Source organism: Castor canadensis, chromosome 9 (genome assembly GCF_047511655.1).
Source record: "Castor canadensis chromosome 9, mCasCan1.hap1v2, whole genome shotgun sequence".
Lineage (NCBI taxonomy): Eukaryota > Metazoa > Chordata > Mammalia > Rodentia > Castoridae > Castor > Castor canadensis.
The window spans coordinates 43,009,698-43,031,221 of NC_133394.1; the positions used below are offsets into that span (position 1 = coordinate 43,009,698).

Below are 21,524 nucleotides of genomic sequence, written 5' to 3' on the forward strand. Positions count from 1 at the left end.
TCTGGTAGGTTTTAGATGTGTCATGGGCCAGTGATCCAGCCTCATATCTCGTTATAATTAAAGCAGCTAAGCGGAGATATTAACAATAGTGAGCTGAACCTGTAATACCATAATTTTGTTTCAAAAAGATTGTGTAGCTTTTTTTGCCTCCCATGGTAAGCATCAGAAATGCCTTTGGATAGATTGAGCTAGTTTAAAAACTATTTATTAGGCATTCAACCTGCAGACAAAAATTCTAAGTTATTTTACAAGTGAACACAAGCACAGACGTAACAAGAACATGAAAGTGCCTTTGGGAAGCATCGTTTAGTCCTTTGAAGGTTTATGCTCATTTCCATATTCTAACCTGCATTCTTGATAAATCATTGAATTAAATAATTAAATTAATCAACTAGATGAGTCTCCAACTGGCTCTTCAATTACACTCAAGTCAACTGATATGTGGCCTTTGACTCATTTTAATTATTCTGCTTATTTTCTGATATGGGGTGGGGGTTGGTGGCACTTATTTATTGCACAGTATCATGTACGTGCAAAAAAGCCAAAAAGAACATTTGAATCCTATGAGTCTCCTAGTTGTAGGAGACCTACCTTTTCACTCATGTCAAATTTTACCCTGATAGCATACATCTCACCATCTATCGTGTCTCATCTACAAACCAACATGAAAACACCTTAAAAGACACTCTAGACTGTTCACAGTAATTTCACCCAGATGTAGCAGCTCCCCTAATCTGCACAGCCCCTCCCCAGTTTTTTCAGTCATGATTCAGTTTGCATGGCTGGTTTGTTCATTGTTCAAGCCATTCACACAGAATGGAATAAAACTTTATTCTTTTTAAATGCTACACACAAACAAGATGCTGAAAAGCTCTTGCCATCTCTGACAGAAAAGCAGAGCAGCTGTTTCATGAATGACAGCACAATTAAAGCTAAAATAATAAAAAAATAATTTGAAAAAAAGTCCCTTTTACTGTACACTCTCAAATAAAGCAAGAAAGATAACAGTTTCTGCTAGCCAGAAAATGTGTTGCTATTCATTTGGGCTTTGAAGTTCAGTGTATCCCACATCTGTGTGCATATGTGTGGGTTCTGTGTGTATAATCTACAATGTGTGGTAACTCCTAATCTTTTTATCTAGTTTGCTTAATCATTAAGCTTCTTAACCAATTAGAATACTATTATATCACTTTGAACAACTTTACATAATTGCTCCTTTGAAATACTAGGAATGTTGACACATTTATTTGGCTTGTAGAGGACTGAAATATTACAGATAATATTATCTAGCTCTTTTTTTTTTTTAAAGAATATGGCTCTTAGTAAATTGATTTTCTGAGTTCCAGAGCAAAAGTCCCTTTAAAAAAAATTTCTCAAGCTGACTTGAAGCAGAAAGGATGTCTTCTGATTTTGCCAAAAAATAGATGGATTTCTGATATCATTTAAAATTTGAGGAAATAATTATGGGGAGAGGGGCTTTGTTGTCACCTGTTTTCAGCTAAACTTGTCATGAAGCATTTGTTGAAGTATCTCCACTTGGCCAGCAGAGGGCACTTTAAACACCTCTGCATTGCCTAGGGAGGCAAATGCAGAGGATACAGAAACACAGTGTTCACCCAAAATCAGGCAGAGCCCTGAAGATTTCTTTTTGAAAGTCACAAAAACATAGAAACCATGGACTGTCCCATAGGGCTTCATTTGGAAAGTCAGGAGTGTGTATGAAGTCAAGTAGGGAGGGCCATCCATGTTGTCTGTGTAGTGGATAGATCTTCAGCCCATGTTTTTCTGCCTCTTCCAGCTCCAGTGGCAATGTTTTTTTTTTTTTTCCCCAGACAGTGCAGCTTCCATTTTCAAGCCATCTGCTTGAAGATGCATCTTTTTAATTATGTTCTTACTCTTCTGTTCAAAAGTTTAGAGCTACTGAACAACAGATAAAGCTTCATCTCTCATCTAAGAGTAAAATTTACAATTCAACCATCACCATTGCCCTGTGATGGAGGTGCCCCTTTGGGACTGGGGTGCTGAATGGTTTCCATCCTCCCAGAAAGAACTCGGAACAGTATTGTGCCCTGGTTGGTTTTGGCAAACTCACTAGCCTGAGGCTATGTAGTGAAGGAGGAGATATTGATCTATTTTTTTCAGTTGAAATAAAATGATTAAGACATCTTTTCTCAGCTCACCTTTCTTAAAAAGGCCTTATTTTCTGCAAAAGCATTATTATTCTAGATAGACCCTGTGTCTCTTCTATTTTTCTTTCCTGTAGGCTCCAGTTTCATGTCAAAAAAGACTAGAAAGGATTGTGTGTAGGCATATGTGCTTGCACAGTTTTTAAAGTACAATTCTTCCATTCTTAGAGAAATGTAACACTTAGTAAAGATATTTTTTTCATATGGTGTTAGCCTTTGCTTGCTTTCTATTAGTCTCTTTCTGCCTCTGGCGCTCTTTTGCTTTTGTTTGTCCTAAAGTTGACAGGTAAGGGGGAAGGGGGACCCTCCCAGCAGCCGTGCTTTGAGATGGAGGTGCACTCAGTGAGTCCTCACCCAAAAAGGATCATAAACTTACTGGGTTAAGTCAACCTAACTATCCCTAAGCTGCCTCGGGTTTTGTGTCTGCTCGTATATTTTGTTTTGTGTTAGCTGCACCATATGTGATTCCTTGTGCCATTTTCTTTTGTCTATTATTTTTCTTGATGACCCTGAGCTATGGCTTCCTCCTCAGTTCCAACACTATTCAGCTTTCGTTGCTTTCCTCATTTTGCCGATGTAGGCCTCAAAGAAGAAATGGCAGAAGAGCACAAGGTAGCTGAGGTACATGAGTGAGGACCAGAAGATGTTGTGAAAGTGGGAGTGACACTGGTCATGCTGCATCCAGTAGTAGACCAGGTAGTTAATGACACAGCCCATGAGCATCTGAGTGATCTGAGACAAGGTGATGAACATGGCAAACTTCCGGGAGACGCGGAAACCTGCGGCCCGCAAGGCATAGTAAGAGTACATGACGGCGTGCACGCCATAGTTCATAGTCATGAACCAACCCCCCCCTGCCACCATGTCTTTGTAGGAGTACCAAGAATACAGGAGCACAGTGATGTGGTGGTACCAGTGCAGGAAGATCAGCTTCTGCTTCCTCAGAATGATGAATATTGTATCTCCTGGAAGACAAAGAAGGAAAAGAATGGGCATGAGCCTCCTGACCACACATGGGTAGTTTTGGAAGAGGGCAGACATCTTGAGCTAGGGCTGGATCAGAATCGTGGACTGGTATAACTGGGTCTGTGAATTTGGACAAGTTATGTTTCCTCACTCTCTATAAAAAGGGGTTGGTAGTAGCTTGGAATTGTCTGGATGACCAACATACCTTCTTCATCCATTGTAAGCAAGTGACAAATGTTTCTTTTGAAGTATTTTACACAAAAGCCTACTAGCTTTTGATATGGGGCCAGGACACCCAATTTTCAACTCATGCATACATCTTAAGAAATACTACCTGGAGGGGACAGATGACTTGTTGTTGATTATTCACCAACCAAGACAAACAGAGTGGGAGGCAAATGCAAGTGCCCAGCAAAATGTTCTTAGGCCTCTTGAGTGGTAAAACCATAACTTTTCTTTGGTGTGTAACAAAGGTATCCCTCAAACACCTATCTTTGTAAGCTTCTGTAAAATGTGAAGCCTTTGCATATGGCAGGAAGAAAAGCAAGATTTATACAAAAGACAAAGATGGAAAAGGAGGACCAAAACTCATCTTTTATATACATTTGCAGATGAGGGTAAAGAGAATATTTTATACCAATGAATCAAGTGAGGAAAATACTGAAAATAATGCTTTTCATTTTATGGAATTATCTGTTCCCTATCACAAAATTTTCTAACAATATTCCTGTATAGAAGAAGACTACTAGTTTAGGGTAAGGAATTTATACGACAGAAGACTGAATTATGCTCAGGCAGGCAAATGCTCTACTTCTACAATGAATTCTCCTTTCTGTGTATGAAAAAATATAAAATGTAGAACATTTATGTAAAAATGGATGTGGAGGAAGTCCACTATCAAGTTCACTCAGTTCCATTAATAAGTAAGATAAAAAGATATGCAGGACAGAAAGAGGTTTACATAGGTAAAAGCCCCTCTCCTATCTCCATGGTTATCAGACATGGAAAAACCAACACCTTACACAAATATGACTTCTTTCTAGAAAGTTCTTCTTATTCTGCAATTTCATTAAGCATAAAGGAAGCCAGCAGTTATTGCTGTCTTATACCTCACATACTTTGTGGATGGCCTGAAATTCTTGACATTAGAAAAGGTCCAAAAATTCTGGGCTTCAGAAAAGCTAAATGTTCTGATGGCTGTGGTACCCCATAACATTCATCTGGAGTTATTAGTTTATTTCTCTACTGAATTATTAAACATTAATACTTCATGTTTGTTTAGAACCCAAAAGCAAAGTTGTCAATTTCCTCATTTCTGAATCAACTATAAAATTTCCATTGAAGTCTTTTCTCTTGTGAGAAGCTTAATTTTTTATTATGTCTATCAATATCAGATAGGCTGATAATGAACAGATGGTGACAGTCACTCTCATGTGTATACTTAAGAACCAAAACTGGTGTCAGGAGACCTGGGGTCTACTTCTTCCTGTTAAACCATGCTATTTTAGCATGCCTGTCAAAGATCTACCACTTTTGGTAATTACTGCTCTGTGACTGCCTTCCCTCTGTAGACTGTAATGGAGATACAATAATTCCAGCCTACCTTTGTTAACAGTGGAAAGGAGGTAGAAGTCCAAGGAATTTTATATTAAAAACAGAGTCATTCATAATTGCGAAGATTTTTATGAGTCTCTTTGCATTAATTAAAAATATCAATCTGATACAATATCCAAACACATTGTAATAAAAGTTATTTGCACAAAGCAACAGTATTTCATCCTAATTCTTTAGATTTAATTTAATTCTATCATCATTCTTATATTAACATTTTATCATCTAAAGCACAATTAAAACTGACTATAGTAGAAAAAGCTAATGTGGAATGAGAGTAGTCTGCAATTCTAAAGTTGAGGATTGCTTTGTGTTTTTCCTGTCTAGGGGTGGGGTTGGGGAAGTCTCAGGTTTGACCTGAGGCATATTTTTAGTTACTTTGGGGAGGGGATTGGAGTGGATGGGGAAATACATGACATGAAATTTTGAAAACAAAATTAATTCGAAGTCACTTAAGAATTTTTTTTTTTGTCAGAACAAATAGTAAGTTTTTGGATGAGTAACGAGTATCTCCCAACAATGGCCCTGGAGCTGCTCAATGGGACCACTTCAAAGTCATACCATGGTCACTGTCTTTAAGACCTCAGATCCACAGAATGGGGATTTCCATTGGGAAGAGGGACCCAGTGAAGTTCTGGAAGGGCCAACCAGGACCTTTCACGGTCGGTCTACGATACTGCGGGTTAGATGCATTGGCTTACGCCATTCTGGCAGGTATAAATTATTGTTCCTCTGAGAGACTACATAGTATTACATTTACCTTGCCATGAGTCATGCCAAGTTGTGACATTTACAAGCTTGCCAGAAGTTATAGAGGGATCCAGAAATGAAAACTATCCTAAGGACTGTGTATCTGATATTTACGAACCAATCTGTCTTGGCCAAAGGTCTAGTTGACATTGTGGAACAGATATCGGCCAAGTATAAGCACTAGGACTTTGGACTCTTGAAGGTTTCATTTATGTCACCTACTTGAGCTACCTCCTGGTTCATGTTCTCTTTACCATGATCTTGCTAACCTTTGGCCCAATTGTCTTCAGTCAAGAGACAGCTGGGAGGAAGGGCTCTTGCACCAAGTGTCCCTCCTGAACTAATCTTCTGCCTATGCACCTGCTAAGTGCAGACCTCTGTGTATCTCCTGCAGAAGTCAATCAGCATCTGGAAACCTCCAGCGCATTCAGGGCCACCAAAAGATGTGGCGAGGTTACTTTGCATGTGTGGTTTGACCCACGGACGACTGAGCCCCTCTTCACAGTTAACTGGAGTGCTGCTGAGTCAGAGTTTCAAAAACAATGACAAGCTCAACTGAGCAAGGACCTAGACGCAGAGCAGATGCTTCCAAGTTTTAACAAAAGCAAATCTCAGCAGGTTTTAATATAATTCAAACAGTAGGCACTAAGGATTTGGCACACAAAGCAGAGTGGTGGCTCTCTGGCTCTCACTTGTTCTAGTCCAGTGTAACACTGTAAATTCATTGAAATGAGCTCACTGTGTTCTGCTGAAACACAGAGTCCTTCTTGCAATTATTAAGAATTTAGTGAAGGGAGAACAGGAGGGGCAGTGTTAATGGGTACAGAGTTTCAGCTGGGAGAAATATGAAAGTTTCAGAGACGGATGGCATGATGGTTAAACAACGGTATGAATATTATGTCCATCTTATTGCAGGATAAAAAAAAGAAAGCAAGTTTAGGGAAAATTGCAGGCATCAGGATTTTGGGGAAAACTACAGTTTCATTGTTTTGTATATGAGAAAACTGTTCTTTTTTTTTTTTTTTCTTCTCATAAGACCTTTTCTTTCTGGTAGTCAAAAGGGAGTCCAGAATCTTAGAACACTGAAAGGAAGAATTTGTGACCTAAAAAAAAAAAAAAAATCCAAATGGAAAAATTTTTCTTAATTAAATGGTGATGATGAAATTTCCTAATTGCAAAAAAAACTGGGAGGGAATTTAACCTCCAAAATGTATGAAAAAGCATCTAGGCAGATACATTTTGCTGGCTGGGGCTGGGCTGGCTGTCTTGGGGACACATGCACTGATTTTTCGATCTCTCTCCTCTCTCTCTTTCTCTCTCAGTGGCACTGGAGTTTAAACTCAGGGCCTTGAGATTGCTTGGTAATCTTCACCACTTGAGCTACATCCTAGATCTGTTTTGACTCAGCAGTTACCTCAAACAAGCTCTAGAGTATTTGAAGGACAGTATTTCATGTTTTTAGCTACAGAGGAGTTGGGGGGTAGGAGAATTGAGGTCTGAGGCTGGCCCAGGCAAAAAGCATGAGACCCTATCTGAAAAATAACTAAAGTAAAAAGGGTTGGGAGTGTGGCTTAAGTGGTAGAGCACCTGCCTAGCAAGTGTGAGGGCCTGAGTTCAAAACCCCAGTACAGCGAAAAAGAAAAAGGGAGAGAGAATGAGAATTGGAACTGTAAGAAGAATTTATTTCCCTAGCTTCATTAAAGAACAATGCCATGAAAAGGATATTTTTTCCCAATGCTCCAGCCCAATGTCAACCCTTTAGTTCCATAGCTTTAGCTATGAGGTGATGGATTATTAAACTGCCATAGAGGTTGGGCATGTAGCTCTCAGTGGAGTGTTTGCCTAGCATGCACAAGGCCTTGGGTTCAACCTTCAGCACTGCAGTCAATCAACCAATAAAATAAATTATCACCACAAATAACTGTTGCAAGTGAACATCTCCAGGAAAAGTGTGCTAGCATTACCCCCTCCAAGTGCTTGCAAGTGATGGACTTGAGTCCGACTCCTTCTGAGCTCAAGAATAAGACTATGCTCAATGCTCTGTGGGACAGAGAAGAATGGAACATGGGGTCACTGACTGACATCATCAAGATGACACAACACAGAGGATGAGAGCATAAATGCCTCTGAGAGCTGTACTAGTTCTTCTCCAGGGATTCTAACTCTGTCCTAAAACTTTGACTTCAACCTGGAATAGAAGACAGGATAGAGAACAGAGGTATAATTATGTATTTGAAGTAAACTGACCACTGTGGACAGCTTGAGGTGGCCCTTCCATAAAACATCCCTCCAGGAAGTGTAGAAAGGACTCTTTAGTCTCGAGTCCCTCAAATACAACTAGATAGAACTCAGAACACCAGAGATGTGGAGTTCTTGTACAGAAAAGGCACTTTTAGAATAAAAGACTGAGACCACTTCTTTGCTTTTGAACCATAAATAAGACAACATTTTTGCTTAAAAAAATTGTTGCTGGGTGTGGGTGTGGTATCATATGCCTGTAGTCCAAGATCCAGCTAGTTGGGAGGTGGAGGTAGGAGAATCACTGCCCAAGGCTAGCCAGGGCGATATTAGTGTGTGTTCCTATGTAAAAACAAACAAAACCCAAAAGGGCAGGAGGTACAGCTCATGTGGTAAAGCACCTGTTTAGCAAGCACAAGGCTCGGAGTGCAAACCCCAGTACTGAAAAGAAAAAAAAAATGCTGCGAGTAGTAAAAGGTAGACATTTCATGCATTTACTACATTCATACATCTGCAGTCAGTCCTGTATCAAAAAAGATGGGGGAAGGGTTAAGGATACCTATATACAGCATAAAAGTCAGGGGGAGTTAACCTTTTATAGTGCCTATAAAGACAGTCTTGGAGTGAAACTCACTAGTGTGGATTCAGTCCACAAGTGGATTCAGTCCACACTAGCCAGTCAGTCAGTAAATTCACATTAAGTAACTACATTGGACCAGGCATTTAATAAGGGCTAGAACAGAATGACTCCTGAACGTAAAACAGAATTTTGTGATATGAACTTTACAGATCAGGTCCCAGGAAGCTGCTTTTTAGACTTGTATTAGGAGTACTAAGTGCAAAATCTTAGGCTACAGAAGTGGTTTTCCAACTTGACTCTTCAGAAAATGCCTGAAACTCTACAGATGTATTTTTTAGGAATTTTTTTAATTCTATGAGAATATTTAAATTTTGTGAATAAAAAGATTGTCTTGTCAGAAATATTTCTTTCATAGTGATTCTTTTTTTTTTACTTAGGTTCATAAGATTTCAGAATCAGAAGATTTGTTCTCAACTGGGGCTGGCCTGAGAATATATTCTTTACTCTTGAGGGTTTTTTTCTTTAAAATAACTTCCTGCATTGTGGCAATTTGAGAATTACTCAGATGAGAAAGGTTAACTCCCCCTGACTTTTATGCTGTATATAGGTATCCTTAACCCTTCCCCCATCTTTTTTGATACAGGACTGACTGCAGATGTATGAATGTAGTAAATGCATAGTTCTCCTTTGAAATCAGCATGTTCTATGTAAACTATGTAGCTGTTAATACACATGATGCAAAACTATTAAAATGAAAGGAGAGGGGGAAAAAAAGAAAGTACAAGTCAGTCAAAACCTCAAATTCATTATCGCTTTCCTGCAACCAACAAAGCAAGACCTGTAAGCTGTTTGTTTCTTTGTTCATTTTTAGGAAGTACTGTGGATATGTGGCTGCAAAGAGAGGGAGAGGAAACGGAAAGAGGGAAGACAACTCACCTAGTTCGGGTGCTTTGCTTAGCACAAATGCATAAGCCCAGAATTTGCTGACGGGTCCATTGTAAAAACTCTGGTCACAAACTGACTGCTTCAGGCCTTTGGTCATCAAAATGTACACCATGTAAGCACCAGTACGTAGAGCACCGAATATACTTCACAGTGAAGAGAAAAGAAACAACAGTTAGGAAAAGCATTTCACTTCTGACATGACCATACCAGAACACACTGGATGAAGAATCACAGTAATTTCCATTTACTTGGAAGCATCTTTAAATGTTTGGTAAGCAAAAGCTAACACAACTCTTTATTCTGAATACCATATACAACACCCACTAATCTTCATCAATGTCCCAGAGTGAGGTCATGGAAGCGGGAAATATTGTCCCAAGCAGGACCACAGGAGGAACTCTGATGACCCCTGTGTATCAACCTGAAAATTATTCCATGGGAAGAATATGACAGCTGCAAATTCTTAGAGTTATCTCAGTTCTGCCCCATGGCCAGACTTTTTCCATGCCCCACTGGCTCTCCTCCCTAAAAATCTGTTCATCTCTTTAAGCCAACTCTTCCTCTGCATCTGGATGTGACTCCTTGGCGACCCATTCCCACTCTCTGAGTCATCTTTGGATTCCATGGTAGCCACAAGAAGCCTCCTTTCAGGAACTTCCACCCATGACAGACAGAAGCAGTCTCTGCTCAGCTCCAAGAGCCATGCATCTGAATGGCTCAATGTTGTTCTTTATCATGTTTACCTCTACATAGGCATAGGTGCTTCACAAAGAATGTGGGAAAAGGGAAATCTTGTTGAAAATATGAAGACAACAACAAGAACACCCCTTCAGGAGTTTTTTGGTTTTTTTTTTTTTTTTTTAAACCAAGGACCTACTGAGGAAACAGGAGAGCTCTGTCTGGAATGTGCTGGCTCAATAATGCGACCTAAAGCCTGAAAGGACTTGGCAACTGGAACAAGTAGGTTCCTGTTGCAGAGTGAGCCTTTCCATGGATGTCCCAGAGGATGCAAACCACAGCCAGCACACAAGGGGAGCTGGCTAGTCCCATGGGGAGAGTGTCTGCCTATCCTTTGTCCCCTTCCAGAAGTCAGTTGGGAGATCAATGTGTGAACAACAGTGAGATGAGGGGGAGCGTTGGTAAGTTGGGAAATGGAGCTTTTCTTTCTCTTCCCAGAGAAGACATAGAGACACTTTTTTTAAATTTAAAAAGTGTTAGAGTTGCCAAGAATGAGTCATTCCACAAAGCTAACCTGTCCACAAAATGTACCCACCATCTAGAACTAAAGGTCAAGTTTGCAGAGAAGCAAGGCAATGAAGTTGAATTCCTGGTAACTATCTATCAAGCTGGGACTTTGTAAATAGCTTCTCTAAAAGCCTTACGTCCATAGTAGATAGTCTTTCTCATTTCAATGCACGAGATCACTGTCATTTCCAGTTGCCAATCCTGTTTAATCCTTCAGTGGCTTCCCTCTGCATTCAGATGAAAGCTCCAGTTTCTTACCAGGACCTCCACAGCTTCATCCTCACTGCCTGCCATTCTATCCTGTTCAGCGTGAACCAACTAATCCAGCACTTTTGGTGCTTCCTGTTCTCTGCCTAAGAACTTTTGAAATGCATTTTTACCTGGTTGGGAAGCTTTTCTTCATTCACTCCAAGGTTTCCTGTGTAATCTCAAAGAAATGTCATCTAGTGGAATGATTTAAGTCTTCACAGGGAGTTGGATTTCATTGGTAATATCAGCTAATGAGATTTTTTTGTTGTTGTTGTTGTTACCTAAATTTATTTTTTGTTTTGTCTTTACCTCAAAAGATGATGGCTAAACTTTAATGAGAAATTCCATCATCATCCAAGTAAGGAATTGCACCTTGGACATTTTTGATTTGCTGCTACAGAATGTAATTGGGAAATAGGAATATGGTTTTCTATGAGCATACGAAGCGACACTGTTGACTGCCCATTCAAAGTTAAGTACCTCCTTCCTGTTCCATGCTAAAGGAGCACTCGTTCTGGTTCTTGCAACTTTTGATTCACTCAAGGAAAATCACCTTGTCTTCAATTTAGGGGCAAATCTTAAGTATCTAAATCAGTGTTAGATCTCAGTTTCCATACTATGACTTGTTAAGGTGGCCATGTGACTCAATTCTAGCCATGTGATGATGTGTGAGAGCTGCAAGGTTTCCTTGCTCTTCACCACTTGCTGTCTGGAAATGCAGCAGTCATTTTCCAAATGTGAATGCTTCCTTGATGACAAAACCAACTCAGGATAGCAGAACAGTGACTAAGCTGGTGAATCAACTCATCTTTCTGTGGTCCTATCTCAAAGTATCTTGCTTTTGAGACAATAAATCTTCCCTAATGTTTAAGCTATCAGGAGTTCTGTTTTATATTATGTGCAGCTCAGGCCTTCTGGGAGACACAACACACTAGACCTGACTTTCAGTAGACTTGAACACCAGTGAACATTTTGAGCCAAAAACCCATCAGTGGCCATAAAGTACATCTAATCATAGATTCTGCTTTCCATTTGTTTGTTTTGGTGAGGCTGGGGTTTGAACTCAGGACTTTAAACTTGCAAAGCAGGCACTCTACTGGTTGAGTCACAACTCCAGCCCAAGATGCTGCTTTTCATATACTAGTGTAGGAGATTTCAGTGGCTGGTACAAGCCCAAAGCAAGGAAACACACAAGCACCCTTTCAAACACATTGATCATTTCCTATTAGCTCTGGCTCTATGAGTTTTCTGAATCATTGAGCACATTTCATAAAAATATCACCTTCTCTATTAGTTCCAGCCCACATACGCAGAAACACACAGCCTAGAACTCTTCCTGTACTATATCTGCTGCTAGACTGTGTGCTTTGTGAGAGATTAGGGAAGATCAAAAGAAAGTACCTTTGGAATATTTTCCTTTCACCTTCATGGTCTAAAAATCATTGTAGCTTGCTTCCAATTTCTAATCATGAATACTTTAACACAATTTAATTTATCCTTTAAGTCATTAAGTATTTAGTGGCATAGTTTTAGATCCTAGGGTGACAGATATCATTAAGCTAACTCTGGCTGGTAGTGGTGGTCCTGGAAGCGTTCACAGGAAGTGGCATTTGAATTAGGGACAAATAGATATTCACAAGTTCAAGGGTTAGGGCCTGGAGACATCATTGCAGAGAAGTGTAGAATTGAAGGTTTTGGTACCACAGTGAACCATAATAATGCTGACAAGTGTATAGAGCACATATTATTGTCCCATATCTGGACGTTAGCCTCATTCCCTAAGCTCTGAACAACAAGGCTGACTCAGAACACAGGACAGTGGCACTTTTCAGAGAAAACATCAGTGCCAGCCATTGGGCCTCTGTGTCTCTGGGCAAAGGCGCATTGTGATATGACAATGCTACTGCTGGGGGACGGTGGGGGAGCTGCTTGGCCAATAGGATGATTGTTATGTGTGGGAAGCCAGCATCTCTGCCCCTGGCACATCTCAGCCACTGCAGACTTTAGAACCAAGTGGCTCTTCTTATAATAGCAACCACACTGTGACCCACTACCAAAATATACTTCAAAGAGAGAAGACATTTTTTTCTTCCCTAAGTTATATTACCTTGAGAGACAGTGTGATGCAATAGGTAAATATGTACCTCCCAGTCCTTATTTATCTACATGCAGGCAGTGCTGATCAGCTCAACCCTCTTTCTGGCTATGCCCAGGGGTAGCATTGAACTTCTCAAACATTCTAAACCACTACCAACAGATCAGCATTGCAAAGTGAAGCCTTTGTACACACTAGGCTCTAGTCACGGCTAGATCACTTGCTAGTTTCATTACTGGGGAAGTTGTCTTTTGTCATTTGAAATGAGAATATGGCTTGCAAATTAATTCTATGAGTTTTATAATACAATATTAAGTTGCATATCTAGTTAGTGTCAAGTATCTGATATACACATGATCAATAAGTTTTTATAATTTTGTTATTCTTACTCTATTACTATTTATTATTATTGCTGTTTATTTTGCCTGTCCCTCAACATTGAAAATCAGCTTTGCCTCATTTCGTTAGGTAAGAAAGGTTAAAGCTAATTATCCCTGACTGAAAGGCAAGGAATCAATTTATAGAGAACTTGACTCACCCTAATGACTGTCTGTAGTTTATATTCATATTATTCTCATACTGCTATGAAAACTCAGAATGTGTGTATATCTACCTACCTATCTACCTACCTACATCTTATCTATTTATCTTCTCCCAATAATGCTAGGTTGATTCCTGTAGGTTGATATGCTCCATGCACCTGCATGATACATCCACATCTGCACTGGTCTCTCCTCTCCCTACTGGTCTGACAGCTTCCTTTCCCTCTCTGAAAGCTATCACTGATCTCTTTATAAAGAAAGATTCCAGGCATGGCGTGGTGACCCATGCCTGTAATCCCATCTACTGGGGAGGCAGTGGCAGGAGGATCACAAGTTGAAGGCCAGTTTAGGAAAAGCCAGTGAGATGTATCTCAAAAACAAAATACGAATAAAAGGACCAGAGGTGTGGTTCAAGTGGTAGAGTGTTTGCCTAGCCTGTGGTGAGACCCTGGGTTTAATCAACTTTATGGCAAAGAAAAGGAAGAGAAGGTAGGCAGGAAGGGAAGGGAAGGGAAGGGAAGAGAAGGAAAGGGAAGGAAGGAAGGCAAGGAAGGAAGTTAAGGAAAATTACATCCACAGCCTGAGTTCAAGGAAGGACTGCCCTCCAAGTCAGAATAGTGTGGAGCAGTATGCCATTATTTGGTCATCTTCTCAAAACATTTCCAACAGATTCCCTGACACTGGAGCGGCCACTCCCTGCACAACTCTGGAGTGAGTGGTCAGGAATCCCTTTAGCCTGACCAGGGACATGTAGGAAGCTTCATACCTGGCTAGCTCAGGCCCCTACCTTTTGCATCTTGATCCCAATTTTTATCTCCACGAAAGTTGGTCATGCACCAATAAGTTGTCACAATACTACCAAGCTCACAACAGGACACAAAATGAGCCTTCTCCAAAAACAGGTCCTGTCTGGGGGGATAGTATCAGTAGGCGGGGTTGGGGGAGGGATATAAGGAAAAGGTGTTGTAGGAGGGTGAAGATGGTAGAAAATATTATATACACATGTATGTAAACGGAAAAACAAGATCTGTTGAAACTATTCTAGGAATGGGGGGAAGGGGGGATAAAAGAGACTGATGGAGGGGTGAATTCAATTATGATATATTGTAAGAACTTTTGTAAATGTCACCATGTACCCCGAATACAATAATAATAAAAAAAAGAAGAAAAGGAAAAAATAAGGGGGGAAAACGAGACTTTTCCACAGCACTTCTTGAAGGAGAACCTGTTGGTCTAGAAAAGCAACTGGCTCATGTGCAAGATATCTTCCAATCAGATGACAAAGATTATTCTAAATCCAGGCCTCAGATAAGCTGAGAGTCTGTGTGACTGTGCTCAATGAGGGCACGTGACTACTATGTCACATGCCTTTTCTGGGTTCACATGCTTAGCTACTTTTGTTTGAAGATGTATCTAGTTTCTCTTGCCCAAGCCTAGTTTTGATTATAACAGTAATGGGTAACAGAGGGCTCTGTAGAAAGAGCAATGGATCTTTCTGCCCTCTCTTAGCAACATTAGGCACAGTGGAGCAAAGAGATCAGGGGAAATGACAGTCCTGGCTAGCTGAAGGGCCACTAAGAGGCCCATTTCCTCATCATTAGCATTTCCCATGGGAGGTGCCCAAAGCATCTACTGGACAGTTAATTCAGGAAGGAGAGGTCCATAGGCAAGAGAGGGGACCCTCTACTTTGTGAGATAGGTATAAACATTTCTGCATTGCTTGACTATTCTAAAATAAGTACCAATTAGATTTCTAATTTTAAAAAAGTCTATTTAAATAGGTGCCTGGCCACACTTGATACAACTAATAAACAGTCACAATGGTGCTAGGTACAAGGCTTACAAATACAACACTAATCCCTGATTAGCCCATATATAACAAATTGGCATTAGGAGAAAACATTGATTCATTTATTGAACCAGCAGCTATTTAATCAACACCAAATGTCAGGTCCTATAGTACTGGGTGGGAGAGAGGCAGAGAATCACCTACTTTTATCAGGAGACAAGAGACATGTAAATAAGCAATACACATAATAATATGTAAATATATGTGTATAATAAAACACCAGGGACAATGAATGGAGCTGAAGACTACTGAGAATGTGTTTGTTTGTGGTTGGGATTCCTCTCTGAATATATAGGTAAACAGATACTGAAACAGTTAGAATAAATGTTTAGGCAGCAACTTTCACCTTTAGGATGTGTTAGTTCTTTTACATGTGTAAATAATGGGGTTCTTTTTAAAAGAAGCATAAGAGATATAGTTAATCTTCTTCAAATCCAAGCTTTGTCCATAGGGTCTGACCACATATCTACTTAAGAAAAAGACTTAACTCTCTGTTTTGACCTTCCAATTTTATTGCCATCTGGAAGTCAAAAAGAAATGACTTAAAGAATTCCAGAATCCTGATCTAAGAAGAATGAATCTTGCATACAAATCATCAATAATACTTTCAATTATTTCCACACGAACACTAAGGTTTGATAAAAACCACTTTTCCATTGGTCCTCTATATAAATGTAAGGTGTTTTGGAATTCAAAGATAGTTCCTCAGATCCTTGTATTCTGAAGTCTCCACCACACCCAACCTCTGTTAACTCAATAACTAAAGGTGCAATTACTTCCAGGATTGGGCAATAAATGTGTCTTATTACACATCTATCCTATAATCAGAGAAAGAAAAAAAAAAAGGTGTGAGAACTTGCCAGCTGTCAAAACATGGCAACGGCTGGTCCAACAGTAGCAACTCTTCATAAACACAGGAGGGGCCAAAATGTTTCTGATAAGACCTCAGCTGCTATTGGTATTAGACTGACCGTTTTCAGAGGAGGACAAATACCCAACAATCTCAGAGCAGGTTAAAATAAATGAATAAACCCAGTGTCCACTGAGATACTTTAGACTCAAGAGATGATACAGGACTAAAGTGCCTACAATACAGAATCAGAGAATTCAGGTCACTATGGTCTCTACTGATAACGTCCAACCCAAATTCTAAACCCTTCCCACCTTTGTGACAGCATCCTCAGTAAAGAATGTTTGGTGTGGTATTTAGTCTTCTCTGAAAACACAGTTTTCAATAATAATATAGCTAGCCAAAGTATGGAATGCTTTGCCCAGAAGTCAGTAGTTAGATGGGGTTATCTGATCATTTACTTCCCCTACTCCTCCGCTAACAATGTAGAGTACATAATTTCATTTTATCTTTTACTACTGATTGGTATTTCTAGGTTTGAACCTTAAACCAGATACTTCCATTAAAAAGGTTGAAACTCTCCCACACATCTTGTGACTCAGGAAGCATGAGGCTAAAATTACTCATTGCATATATCATAATTGAAAATACACACATTATTTGGACCTAGTAATTCCCCTGGTGGAGTATAACAACCACATAAAAATACTTACAAAAGTATCTCAAGTTGGATGTTCTGCACTAATAACAAGAACAAAAAAGATTAGAACATAATCTAAATGTCCACAGATGAAAATGGTTAAATAATAACAAGGAATGCAGTACAACAGGTTGATGTTAAAAAATTCCAGACATACGACTCAGTGAAAAATATAAGGAGTGGACAGTCCACGTGGTATGATTCAACTTGTGTACATTTTTTAAAGGCTATAAAGACATGTATCACACTTGTAATGAGATATTTATGGAAGAAATGTTTAAAATTTTAAGTAGGATTGCTATTAGAATTTTGTTTCAGCACACCAATGTATTCCTTTTATAGAAGCTATTAGAAAACTCATTTTAAATTTCTTTTTCTAATATTTGTAACATTGCTCATATTTTAAGTTGATAGCTGATGTCAAATAATTCCTTTCTGGTGGTACTGGGGTTTGAACTCAGAGCTTTGTGCTTGCTAGGCAGATGCTTTACTGCTTGAGCCACACCTCCAGCCCAAGGATTTTTTTTTAATTAAAAAAATGATACTTTAAAAGTCCAAAGTTACTTAAGCATTAGTTCTTTCCTTTTCAGAGACTTTAGATGGCCATTTTATTCTAGAGTGGAATTAGTCAATGACAACCATGAAAAACAGTGGAAATAATTAGAAAGGGAAATACATAATAAGAAAGAAAAGTACTCGGCATAAAAGCTGACCCTGGTTTAGACTGGGCTAACAATGACAGATAAGGCCTCTTTAGAAACATAACGTGGAAACCTGAATCCTCAAGTACTGTCCACTGCATGCTTTGTAATGACGTTTAAAAAGGACTATTAAATAGCATATGATCAACTCCTAGACTAATTAAATGCTACACGTCACTGAGTCTATCCGTGCTGAAGACTTCATGAGAGAAACAGTGAGGAAAGCCTTGAATCTCAGAGAAGCTGTTAGTGCATCCCACAATTCCAGTCCCCACTCACCCCTTGTAAGTCAGAAAACTTCAGTCTCAAACACATGTTCTCATGAAATGTTTGATAGGATAGGTTGCATTCATTTTCTGATACATGCGTTTACTTCCCTTAACTTGTAAATCTTTTTTTTTTTTAACTAGCATAAAAATGCCTTAAGGGATTGAATGATAGATAACTCCATGGCTTTTCAGCTCTCTGACATGATAAACGCTGATAAACCTAGTCCTTGCATCTGAAATGTGCAACTTTGGATGACCCATTTGCTCCAGGTACCTGGCAAAGCAAAGTCACACTGGGGCCAAGTATGAAAAACAAACCATATCAAAACCAGCCTGGCAGAGTATGGAGAGAGGAGGCATGAAGAGATTAAAAATAATGAGGGAAACTGGTACAATGACAGGATGGATCTCCGTTAGCATGTCCCAAGAGATGTAATACCTGCCGAAAGGACTTATAACATCTAGTTTGACTAAGATAATGTGTTACTTGAGCTACTATTAAGTTTCACCATGAGCAGGTGGGACTTCATCTTCCTGGCACTACCACAGTGAAGGTGGCTACTGCCTACCTCACGCTCAGTCTCAATTATTTTACTCTGTGTAAGATCTTCAGGGAATTTCACATTTAAAGAACTTCACTGAGCAACTAGAGGATAAAAATTGATTCTCACCACATGTCCATGGGGCATCATCCTGTTTTATAGACAAAGAAAACAGGCCGAAAGAGGACTGGCCCAAGAAACCACAGTTTCTATGTAGAGGACTCTTCCATCTATAGCTCAGCATTTGCTTTGACCTGACAGCTGCTTCTGAGACTGATGTTTAGGGGTACATGTCAAGCCTGGCTGGACAGGACAATCATTTGGAACACTACAACAATTCCAATGCCTGGGACACAGCTCATACCAGTTGGGCCAGCATGGATTTTTAAATGCTGTCATAGTCTATCTATGAATTATGGATGCCATGGTGACATCGCTTTGTATTATGTCCTCTCTATGGGCCTGTGAATGAAGCTGCTTGTGTAACTAATGGATAGAGTTGCTACCCATGAATCACTACAGTCCTGGATGAGAACCCTTCTCCCTGAATTTTAAGCCTTAGAATTCTGCTAAATTTGACAGAATTAATGTTCCCTGGTGACTGCTTTCTTCCTTTGCCTAGACTTCTCCACTCAACCACTGATGAGACTCCTGAGGAGGTGTGGCCAGGCCTGAGGAATTTGGATGTTCAACTTCATATGGAAAGAACACTGTGCTGGGTTCCAGACTTTTATAATGAGAACAAAGAGATAAAGTACTACCATTAGTGGCTCTAATTAAGTATAGTGGAAATGAAAATTATACAACTGAAATAAGAATTCTACAAACTAAAACAAAAACAAACTGAAACTAAAATAAATGTGGATATAGTCAAGATTAATGTTAAAGCAAAAAAACTCATTAGGATTACAAAAGTGGTTAGTCATCTTGTTTATGCAGAAACTGTATTGCATTGGGAAAACTCTTCATCTCTTCTGGAATATTACCAGGTGATGAGGACAGTAACAATTCCAATGCCAAGACTAATAGCACTGCTCCATTAACTTCACTTCACAGGCTGACCAGGTTTCCAGCTATGTGAGGAAACCAAACTCTTTGTTTCTCCCAATTTTATTGGGAAAATAGCTGAATTATGCCATGTAACATTATCTGCACAGTCTCTTTCCTCAACCCAGTCTGACCAAGCAAGCAAGCAAGAAAGGAAGGGGCAAAGGTTTTCTGGCCCTTAGTTTTCCATGTCCTTAAAATGAGGGGACTTAGTTGGGTGCTGGTGGCTCATGCCTGTAACCCTAGCTACCTGAGAGCTGAGATTGGGAGGATCATAGTTCAAGGCCAGCCGGGGAAATAGTTCACGAGACCCCATCTACAAAATAACCAGAGCTAAATGGACTGGAGGCAGAGGTAGAGGTTCAAGAGGTAGAGTGCCTGCTTTGTAAGCTCAAAGCCCCAAGTTCAAACACCACTCCCACCAAAATAAAACAAAAAGAGGGGACTAGAAATGTCCTATTTGAACCCAGTTCTAAACTTCTGTGAGTCTTATTATAACCCCAAGAAAGGGAGGAAACATAAATCGTGTTTCTGCTCTTTCACATATCCAGTTTCTTCCTTTGGGCACCCTAGCCTTAAGGTCCACTAGATCCTCAGCATCTTCTAAAGCAGCACATTTTTTTCTGAGATTTTATAGTCATTCATGATAATTGAATTACTATGCTCATGAGGCATACCAAAGAAGACAGAGGTAATGGGCAGTCATTCTACAACTATTTATTAATTATAAATGCCTTCTTGGTGATAATCTCTGCGCTATGCCTCATTCCTCATTGAAAAGAGCTTGGCTTTGCTTCTTCCCCACCCCCCACGTTTAGTTATTTTTGTTAGAGCAGGTGTGCATATGTTCTATAACATATTTCACTTGCAAGCATGACTGGTGGAGATCTCTCTCTCTCTCTCTCAACCTAGACAGCTCAGTGGAAAAGATATTCCCTTCTAAATCACATCTTTTCTTTATTTTATTTTTAAAAATAGGGATGCACAGAAGTACAGAAAATTTCAGGAAAGTTTCCAAAGGATTCCTGGGCCTGAAACCCCTGGAAAGCTCTCTGGAAGGGAACTTCATAATGAGAGAAGGTGAGGCCAACCTCCTGATCACACAAGCTCAGTTCCTTATCATGAGATTAGAGGGACAGACAGACAGGGATTGACTGAAACCTGTTGACTGATAGCTATGGACTCCTATACTGCCTAACTCCTAGCAGCTAACCATTGATCTCTCTGAACATTGGATCTGTAGGCTTAAGGAAAAAGTGAAAGTGTTATCTGTGAAAATCCTTTGTACTTGTATTTCTAGGAAACTCACTATTAAACTCTTCAATTGCAAAGTGTAGATGGATGGCACTCAGATGGGCTTCCCCTCAAATGTGTAACCCTGGCAGTCATTCCAACCGCTCCAAGGGAAATCCTAAAAGATATCCCAGCACAGCACTTTTATCTCTGAACTGGTGGCTAATCCAGTCTCCTATCTGACTATCTCCAAGATGCTGGCATAGCTCCTCTGACATCTGAAGATCCAAGTGGCCTTATCTGGCGTCCCCTCAACTCCATTTCAGGACCTTCCTATGGTTGGAAGGAAGCCTGGTTTTTACTCTCCCACACTTCAAAACCCAAATCAAAGCTTTCTGTTGTCCTATATGATGAGGCAGTAACAACTCCTAGTCCTAATTTAGTCACAAACTCATTTTGAAAATGAAAATCACAGCATAGAAAAGCTCACTATAATATATTTATTTGCATATAATAGGTCTAAATTAAGAAAATTTTGTTATGGTCCATTAATTTGAAGAGTTAGCAATAGGCTTAGATTCTCCTACCTAGATAGCTTATTTCTGTGCTTTTCCTTTCTCCTCACAAATTTTATTTTTAAGGTCCATCTGTCAGATTTTAATGACACAATTCTGGTAGCTTTCAAGACGAGCCATCTATAGATATCCTCCTTCTTACTAAGAAACCGTATCTCAGCCAGGTGCTGGGCCTACAATCTTAGCAACTTGAGAGGCTGAGATCAGGAGGACTGCAGTTTCAGACCAGCCTGGGCAAAAAAGTTTGTGAGATCCCCATCTCAGTGGAAAAAAGCTGGACATGGTGGTGCATGTCTGTTATCCCAGCATTGGAGGAAAGTGTAAAATAGGAGGATCTCAGACCAAATGGGC

General features: G+C 39.7%; 1 protein-coding gene across 6 annotated transcripts in view; it reads right to left on the reverse strand.

The window, feature by feature from the left end:
* Positions 1-806: 806 nt before the first annotated feature.
* Positions 807-21,524, reverse strand: part of Elovl6 (ELOVL fatty acid elongase 6) — a 111,628-nt gene continuing 90,910 nt past the window's right edge. For all 6 annotated transcript variants that reach the window (XM_074041538.1, XM_020186275.2, XM_074041539.1 and 3 more), the window contains 2 exons: positions 9,268-9,419; positions 807-3,151 (listed from right to left, as the gene is read on the reverse strand). In XM_074041538.1, coding sequence (XP_073897639.1) covers positions 2,727-3,151; positions 9,268-9,419 — 577 coding nt within the window. In that variant the 3' untranslated portion in view covers positions 807-2,726. The remainder of the gene's footprint in view (positions 3,152-9,267; positions 9,420-21,524) is intronic.